Raw genomic sequence first — 9,487 nt, 5'->3', positions numbered from 1 at the left:
CACACACACACACACACACACACACGCACACACACACACACACACAAACCAGTTTCATATTCCATTTTCCTAATGTGCCTACATGCATGCATCAAGAATAAATTCAATTTGTTCTTGGATTACCTCTCAGTTCTCCCCACACCAGGAGAAGTGCCGCTTCTGAAGGTTGCTGGGTACTGAGCGATGCCGCATGAATAGCAGCTGATTGTGATGGAGGCAGGCATGATCGCTCCATTCAGGCGAAGGAGGACAGGGATAAAACAGCTGTTAATCAGTGATGAAGAGGAGGTAGAGAGGTTGCGCTATTCAATTTTTAGCCTCAGATCTCTTCTGCGAAACTTGAGGAATAACCAAATTAAAATAGGACTCTAAAACACGAAGCTTTAAGAGGTTGAATAATATTACTCACTGTCCCCAGAAAAAGGAACCAATGTCTCCGGCGCAGGCTGAGTTTGTTAGACTGATGTGAAACCCTGCTGGGGATAAATAGTGGAGTGTAGAAGGTAGCTGTGACAGAATTCATGATGACTTTCTCGGGGTGAAAGGAAATTGGCGGATGCTTGATTTGCAGAGTCAGCCTTCTGCTTACTGACAACAGATCAACATCCCAGATTCTGGCCTCCACTTTGTACTCTGCTTCAGGACTGAATTAATCCCACAACTCAATAAGTCTGGTGTCGGTTTCAGTGGGGTTCTGAGAGAGATGGAGTTTTGGGAACTGTGCTGCTGCATTGCAAAAGCACAAAGTCTTACAAATTATATATGGTCTAGTTTCTAGTACAAATATAGTACCCTTGAAATAAGACAAAACTAAGTTACAAGTGACACTTCAGTAAGACAAAGGAGCTTGTTTTACGTCAATAATTCCTTAATATTGATGAAAAGGTGTCAGTTTATTTGCTATATTATTTTACTAATATGAAAAATATATTTTTATAAGTGAAATAATCTCCCAGTGGAACTAGTTCTGTGCTTTAAACCAGAAATACAGCTGGATGTCATTGACATAGATGTTACAGGAAATATCAGAAAATGAAGGATAATGCCAGCAAGTGGAATAACATAAAAGAAAAATAATAGTGGGCCCAGAAGCCTTGTGGAACCTCACAGGTTCAGGGGATAGTGTCAGAGGAGAATCTGTCTGTCTTTACACACTATGTCCTGTGAAATAGATATGAACATTGAGCCAGTCCAGTAAATACCGTCCAGATCCTTCCGCCATGAAACAAGATTGCGTTGGGTCTCTGTACAATCTGGCAGAGCTTAAGCTATTTTGTTTAAAGAAAATAACTTCTCTGAAGATCCACATATATTGTTTGATTAACTTAGATTAATTAAATTGTTTTTGTTTATCAACTTTATATTTATTCATATGTTATTAAATATAAAATATGAAATATTATATTAAACATTTACCCCATAACGCACTTTGGTCGGCTATGGTTGATGTGGAAATATCTTTGACTTTAGTATTAGACAGTTGCCTTTCAGCTCCAGGTGGAGCTGAAAGGCAACAGAGAAATGCTGAGTGACTTCCGTTCACAGAGATCCCAGCGCAGCAGCGTTGGGAGGATAAACTCAGCTGACAGTAAAAAAATAAAGTATGCTTTTATTTCTTACCATTCTCAACATAGAGCCTTTAAAATCACAAAATAAAATCTGAATATTTTTCTAGAAAACTCTGGTGTTGACCTTTAAGTTTAAGTTATGATACTTCCCAAATATTCAATTCCTACATATTTATAGGTTGTAATATGAAAAATTCCCCCCCAAAAAATAAAAGCTTAAAGCAACTTAAGTTATGATTTAAATAACACATGACTTGTATTGAGAACCACTGCAATAAATAAATATTTATGAGGAATTTTATTACGTGGAGTTACTTATTAAAACTTGCTTTTAGTCAGAGCCTTATGTTTTTGTAAAGGTGTAGCAGCGATTAGATCTGTTGTTGCTAGTTATTTTGACAGTGCAGCTTGAACAAAAAAAATGTAAACCACATTTTACTGTAACTTTGCCGACCCCCTCAAAAAATTGCTCTTAAAAAATTTCCCTGTTTATGGTTCCTCCAATAATGAGATGGGATCTACGCCCTTCTGTTCAACTGCCTTCCTTTCTATTACTTTATAATAACATTAGTATTCTGATGGTCCACTGTTTGATTTATTTACATAATGAATCATTTTAATTTGAACAGTGCAGACTGGAGGGCTGCAGCTCAGGCCTTGAATTTTATAAATAAACTCAGGTTTAGGTAACAAAGTATATAGCCGGTCCGGTTGTCCGACCAGCCTATGGCAGATAAAACCACATCTCCCACAGTAACTTGCGCTGGCAATACGGAAACGGGAAAGGTGAGGGTGTTTTTTTTCCCCTGAAATGAAAGTAGTCCACCTGTTTCCTTCACACCTGGGCTTAATTCTTCACCCCTTTTGATTGTCAGCTGGCCAATTTGTCTGTAAATGAGACACAGTGAAACGGTTTTAAGGTTAGTCTTTTATTAACTTTAATTTGGAAAACTGGAAAATTCGAGGTTGCCTCGCGCCTAGCACGTCGATAAGACATCTTTATTAAAGACGACGCGCAGCCAGTGGTTAAATATTAACACAGATTTTCCACTTAAGCGCCTGTCTGTGTGTTTTCTGTTTGTTTGGAAGCTTTTTAGCAAGAGTTCTTTCCTAGAATTTCTAGAGATATTATTTTCGACTAATATGAATCTAAAAGTGGGGTGGTTTCTGTGTTTCTAAAAACACGGTGCTCTTTTCTTATTATCCTTCCATCTGTACCGCCACCTGTCTCGCGAGGGCAGAAGATGGAGCGGAATGGTACTCAATCTCCCGACTGCCCCGGCTCATTCCCCTACGTCTTTGAACGTTTCCCCCTCGTCAGCCTCAGCACAGACGGTGAAAACGAAACTTCGCCGCAGAAAAACAAAACGATTCCGACTGGCTGCGTGAGTGTCTGAGCAAACTCAGGGCGGGGAGGGACTACAGTAACTCCTACATAATGTGGAGCTAAGTTCGCAGATGGTACAGTAGTGTGGCGTGTGCGCACTGCTATCAGACAACCCAGTGGCTGTTGTCGAGGTAAGGTTATCCCTCTGACTCTTATCTCTACTGGAGAAACTGGTTTGTTTACCACAACCTGGGAGGGGACTGCTTGTTGAGGACTGCTGACATATCTGTGCTTGTTTCTGATAAACAGCTCTTTGACAGTTTTTAAGTGCTGCAAATTCAGAAAAGTGAGGTGAAATGTGATTCACATCGTTCTTCCTCTGCTCTGCCTTTCAGATGAGGTCCACTGTGACGTTCTACCTGTGCTACCTGCTGTGCTTGGCTCTGGGGCTGGCCTGCGTGGTGTGTGTGTGTTTGTGGAACAGCCGGTGGAGGGGCGGCTTTGCCTGGGATGGCTCCAGCCGCCAGTTCAACTGGCACCCGGTGCTGATGGTGACGGGTCTGCTGGTTCTGTATGGCTACGGTAGGTGAGCTTCACAGTTTTGGATTGTGCAGTTTCATTTCTCTGTCTCACTTCTGTTTCTTCTTTTGATGCTGTAGGTGTATTTAGTCAGTACACACAATTATGAATTTTGTACTAGGATAGTGTGTCATGTGAGTGTCAGGTGTAATGTGGTAAAACTTTTTTTGCATTATTGCTGAAACTCCTCAGTGATGGCGATCCCCACAAATGCAGAACCTGTACCATCCATCCTGTTTTACAGTGTGGGTTGATAATCTCTCTTACTATGGAACCATGTGATCAGCTATTCAGTTAATGTTAACAATAGGAAGTTGGCACTTCTGCTAGCGTTGACCTTTATGAGTAATTAACACTTACACACAGGCATTATGCTGACATAAAGTTAGTTTTACATAAAACATTAAACATTAACCTAAAATTAAACTTGTTTTATTTCTACGTTATGACTGTGTCATCCAGGAACTTTCAGATTTTTAGCAGGGGGAAAAGTCTAGTAAACTTCTTACAGCCAGCGGATTGGCAGTCCTCAGCGACAGATGTGCTGCATTTTACCACTGCTCCAGTTAAATTTAATATTTTGCTTCTTGAACAAAATCCCTAGTCGGGGAAACTACTTCTAAAACTGTTAGTCCCAAAGAAGGAGCCTTGAAGAACACCATCGGAAATTGTGAAGCAGAAAATGTTTTTGCTCCAAAACCTGGTGGTGTCTTTTTGGTACAAAAATGTCAATGTTAGCCATATTAAACTGTACCTTTTTTTTTTGCTTTGAAGACTACTTCTTTGACAGAAGGAGGAAGTGTGTAAGGATCCAATTTTGCTAGGTTGTAGTGACAACATTGGGTTAGCTCTTCAGTTTAAGTTCCTGTTTTGTGGTTTATTCAAAGCTCTGTTTTAACTGGGTTGCCAAGTAAAATATTAATCTGGAAATGGTCAGGCAAAAGGGACTAAGGCAAAGCAGAATAGAACTGACCGAAGAAACGATCTATGGTTCCAAAATATAGCTTAAGAAAGATTGGAGAACTTGCAGTCTCCAGGTTCTCCAAAGACTTTGGCTTTGCAGAGGTTTGGGGAACCAGAGGATACAGAAGGACTGAGGGTTTTAATACCAGAGATGGATAATGTTAACATTTTTCTTAGCATCATGATGGCCATGACATCATTCAGTGAGTGTTGCTGGTTGTTATCTGTGGAACATGGGTGATTTGATGATTTGATTGAAGACAATAGTTGGTACAATTTAGCTCAAAGTGAATTATGTTTGTAACACCAATAGGGAGCAGGAAGTACGCTTACAGGTCAATTCAACCATAAAGCCAGGGGAACTAATCTTTTGCTACTGTTCAAGGCATGTTAATTTCCATAAAATACTAAAGCCATTGTTTCAATTTAAAAAAGAAAATATGACTATGGATAAAGTTATGCTGGACTGTCAGGAATATAGTTAAGGTTAGAATTATTAGCTCCCCAATGAAACCACACAAAATTATTCATATTTTCATTGAAATGACCATAACACAAGACTGTTCATATGTGTATCGCTACCACAAGAACAAAATCATAATTTCCACAAAGTTTGACCAGTTGATTGAATTGATGTTCCAAATTGAAACTAGATCTAAAATATGACAAGAACAAAATTTGTTCTTGTCGTATTTTACATTACATATTTTACACTATTAAATCTCCTGAGATTTAATAATGAGTGCATGTTTAAGGAAGTAAAAGTGAGGTTTTGGTTTTCTTAGGGGAATATCTATATTTACACCTTCTTGGTGTCACGACATCTTCAGCACTCGACTGTACTTAAAGTGAAATGTACATGAGAAACAGTAGCTGCTGAATCTGTAATCCACTCAGCTTCTCTGGGAGAAATTAGACTTTTCCTTGTCTGACTGATTCTTCCCTGCAGCGCTTAATGACTCCTGTGTGTTGACTTGCTGTTGGATCTTAAATGTAAACAATAAGCCGTGGCTTTTCGTCTACACTCACTACTTTCCTCCATAATAATGAACCTGGAATTTCACTGACAAGAAACTCACGCAGGGTTTTTACTGTGTGATGCACCTCCAGCTAACTAGCTGAGTTCTGTTAAAGCTCCAGACCCAAACTGTTTATTTTATACGACCTGTGTTGAAACATGACCTCTGTGTCAGTTATAGATTGGCCATTTGTTTAGTCTCTGATTGAGTTGGGAGGAAGACCTCACCATTTACCTTCAGAATCTGGATCAGTGTTGCTGTGGTCAGTCAGCTCGGTCGGAACAAAATGGTCTCCCATCTGACTCAAGTCAGCTGAATTGGTTTGAAGTGTGACTCTTCTGTCAGACACACAGGGAACACATGACTAGGCCTGTCACAGTAACTAATTTTGCTGAACAATAAATTCTCAGAGTAATTATTGTTGTAAATGGTATTTCTTGAGACTGTTTTCAAGTAATTGACAAGATACTGTAATTTTGCCCAGTAAACTTTATTTTTGTGAAGTACACTTAACACTGGAACTGGAAGGCATTTTAAATATCCAAAGATAAAACAACAACCAAAAAAATAAATTAAATAGAAATAAAAAAAACACACATATACGAAACAATGACTATCAATATGCAGATGGAGAAAAAAAGGAATGAAAGCATTCATACCGTTTGTACAGGTCAGTCTGAATAAAAATGTCCATGTTTCAGCAACAGCTTTTTTTACATAAACCCAGATGGTGAGTGGGTTAGGGCAGTCCACCCAGGTCCCTGATCATGCACCTGGTTTCAGGGTTAAAATATTAAAAGTTGACAGGAAATATGAAAATATCAGTTTTTGTATATTTTAAATGTTATGTCACTCTATATGCTTCGACTGCCTGTCGCTTTGCCTCTGTCACACCGACACTTTCCCACTGCGAGACAATAAAGAAAATCACTTTTCTACCTGATAAAGTTTGATCACACACAGCGCTGCTGGAACACGTATTGAGAATGCGTAAGATAAACGCACAGGTTATTCTTTGTTCACAAAGATGCATGCGCTCACATCAGTCTCACTGTAAGCTCAACATGAACCTCTGAAAGCCAGTCTATAAGTCGACCTGTAGTCAGGTTCACATCGAGCAACGTACACATCGAGGCTGATGCGTACGTTGGAGGAGTATTCTCTGAAAAGGCATGATCCTTATTAAAAATTATGGCTGTGTTTTGTTTTTGTTCCTTGTGCTGTCTCCAGGAGCTGTGGTGTACCGCGTGCCGCTGACCTGGGGTCAGAATAAACTCCCCTGGAAGCTGCTTCATGCCGCTCTGATGCTGGGCTCCCTGATCATGTCCATCTTGGGACTCTGTGCCGTCTTCGACTTTCACAATGCCAAAAACACCCCCAACCTGTATTCGTTACACAGCTGGATCGGAATCACAGCCATAATTCTTTTTACACTTCAGGTACCTGGCTTCCAACGGGACAAAATGTATCTTGTCATCTTCATTAGTGTTAAGGTATTTTTTCTTTTTGTCTTTCCTGACCCACCATTGGGCAGTGGGGGGTGGGGTTTGCAGGCTTCCTCTTGCCCTGCTCTCCCGTATTGCTCCGTAAACTCCTGAAACCCATCCACGTGTGGCTGGGCGGCAGCATCCTGCTGCTCACCACCGCTGCCTGCATCTCAGGCATCAACGAGAAACTCTTCTTTGTCCTGTGAGTTCTCTTTGTGTTGCTTTTAAAACTCTGTACCTTTAACATGACATCATGATGTTCAATCTTAACATCTGCTTCTTTCCACAGAAAAGGCAACGTCACATACTCCAGCATTCCAGCAGAGGGTGTGTTGGGAAACTCATTAGGGGCTTTAGTCGTAGCCTTTGGCTTGGTCGTCCTCAAGATTCTATCCACCATCCAATGGCAGAGACCAGACTCCAGGCCTGGGGACATAGCTTACACGGTGGGTGTCTGAGGAAAAACAGCTGATTTGTTACAGTCGAATTATAGTGTCCTTAAAGCTGCAATATGCAACTTTTATAAACGGCTTCTTTTAAAATATTTGTTAAAAGTGATACCATGTTGTTACTGAGAAATAATCTCTGAAAAGATGGCTCTCCTCCCTGAGCTGCTATTGCTGTCTGGAGAAAAGCATGGCTCCTGAAGAAAAACAACCAATCAGAGCCAGGAGGAGTGGCTTAGTGTTAATTCTCGTACTCGCTGCTAAATGTGCCAATGACAGAGAAACAACTTACCGTTACAGGAAAACTGTTTGTCCGCCGTCATCATGGTCATGCTAATTAGGCTGAGCATTCACTACAGGCTCTCCTAGCAGGAGTGTAGCAGAGAGCAAGGGGTGAAGGTAGAGAGTGAGGATGAGCAGCGCCACATGGAGGTGGAGGGTGATTGACAGCACCAAGACCCACTCTGATTGGTTGTTTCTAGGTAGCACTGGGAGAAGATGGCGGAACTAATTTTTTTCCCACAGATTATGTCTCATACCATACTGTCATGACATACTAATAGTTTCAACAAATATGTAAGAAAAAATGATCAAAGTTGCATATTGCAGCTTTAAGTTTTGTTTGATATTGTGAAATGTTTATTTTGTAAAAGTGGGAACCCAGACCTGCATATAATAATTAAAATAAATAAATGAAAAATTATTAATAACACTGATGTATTTTATCTTCCAGCCACTTCAAGACGAAAATGACTAAAAGTTGAGGAACCGCAACCAGTTCACTGCTAAATCAGGGCAGTCAGAAAACATATTTGGTTTTCTGATGATGATTAAAGTTAAAAAAATAATCACCTTATCAATGTAAATGTGTATTATATTTAAGATTGCTTTTTCACCCAAATAAAACAATTTCATCTGACTTCTTTCTCAGATTAATCTGTCCCATGATACACTGCACCCCTCCCCTGACATCCTATAGAAATTACTTCTCTTCATGTTGTTGAATGCAGCTCTTTAAGTCGTTAACCTGGATTGTTAGGCCTTTCATAATCAAGTTTATTTGTCTATAACATTTCAGCAACAAGGCAGTTCAGATTGCTTTGCATCATAAAAACACAGAAATACAAAATCATAAAAAAAAACATGACACAGTCAACAATTGTGAAAACTACTATCAAACATTGCATTTTGATGAGTGCCATCACTCATCAATACACATCAAATATGTTGGTCAATGTTCCATTTATTATGGTTTAAGTGCAACTCTGAACAGGAGGGTTTTTAGTGTTGATTTAAGTTATTTCCATAAGTACTATGATGCGAGTATTGTGGGAATATATATATTTATATACACAAATATATGAATATGAGTATATATTGTCATAGCTACTAATGGGGCCCAAGTCTTAAGTAATTTTCACTACTAAGCCACTAAAGACATCCTTGTCGATAATCGGATTAGTCCACTTAAATTTCCTCAGATACTGACCGATACAGTATATATGTTTTTTTTATTATCCATGAATGATTTTGACTTGTCTTTGTGCCACTGAGATTATTTTGCAGTGGGGAAAAAAGTTCAAGGGGGTCAGGTTTTAATATTGGTAGGAGAAATATTTGTCCTTTACAGAAGAGTGTCAAGAACAAAGCCTTAGTTGAAAAAAGTCATGAGAAGTTCTGTTTGCAACAAGCTGAGCAGGGAACACGGCAAACGTGTGGACCAAGGTTCATCTGGTCGAATAAGCCCAAAATGAAACCTTTTAGTGTGTTTGGTCCAGTGGAACTCTGAGACTGCGAATCTACCCGGACCATCTTCCCTAAAAGTCTAACACGTAGTGGGGTTCTCCGTCCAACAGGACGACGACCCCACCCAGAGCTACAAATGGGTTTAGAGGGTTTGAATCGAGTGTTTGTTTAGAACAGTCTGGATGGAGAACATTGCAAGATAGGTCGTGCTATGAGACTATACGAGTTCATCCTGTCTAAAAGCGTGACAGCTTAGATTTCAAGTGTGACGTTAAGCGAGGGCGAGATGAGTTGGAGAATTTACAACAAGCTCATGATGGATCAGTGAGAAAAGCAGAGCAGAGGGTGGTGG

At 39.9% G+C, this 9,487-nt stretch overlaps 1 protein-coding gene across 3 annotated transcripts; it reads left to right on the top strand.

Annotated features, from left to right (window-relative positions):
• Positions 1-2,353: 2,353 nt before the first annotated feature.
• Positions 2,354-8,308, top strand: cyb561a3a (cytochrome b561 family, member A3a). 3 transcript variants are annotated; one of them, XM_015014160.2, is made up of 7 exons: positions 2,355-2,488; positions 2,810-2,953; positions 3,291-3,477; positions 6,687-6,895; positions 6,991-7,145; positions 7,233-7,389; positions 8,123-8,308. In XM_015014160.2, the coding sequence occupies exons 2-7, from the start codon at positions 2,813-2,815 to the stop codon at positions 8,144-8,146; spliced, it is 873 nt and encodes a 290-aa protein (XP_014869646.2). In that variant the 5' UTR covers positions 2,355-2,488; positions 2,810-2,812; the 3' UTR covers positions 8,147-8,308. The 3 variants fall into 3 exon arrangements, with proteins under 3 accessions (XP_014869648.2, XP_014869646.2, XP_014869647.2); XM_015014162.2 differs by lacking the exon at positions 2,810-2,953 and having other exon boundaries at positions 2,354-2,488; XM_015014161.2 differs by lacking the exon at positions 2,355-2,488 and having other exon boundaries at positions 2,946-3,086.
• Positions 8,309-9,487: the final 1,179 nt, after the last annotated feature.

Source organism: Poecilia mexicana, unplaced genomic scaffold (assembly GCF_051168715.1).
Source record: "Poecilia mexicana isolate PSO_F unplaced genomic scaffold, ASM5116871v1 scaffold_9, whole genome shotgun sequence".
Taxonomy (NCBI): domain Eukaryota; kingdom Metazoa; phylum Chordata; class Actinopteri; order Cyprinodontiformes; family Poeciliidae; genus Poecilia; species Poecilia mexicana.
Note: the sequence above shows the minus strand (reverse complement) of the source record. Positions and strands in the feature narration are given on the sequence as shown.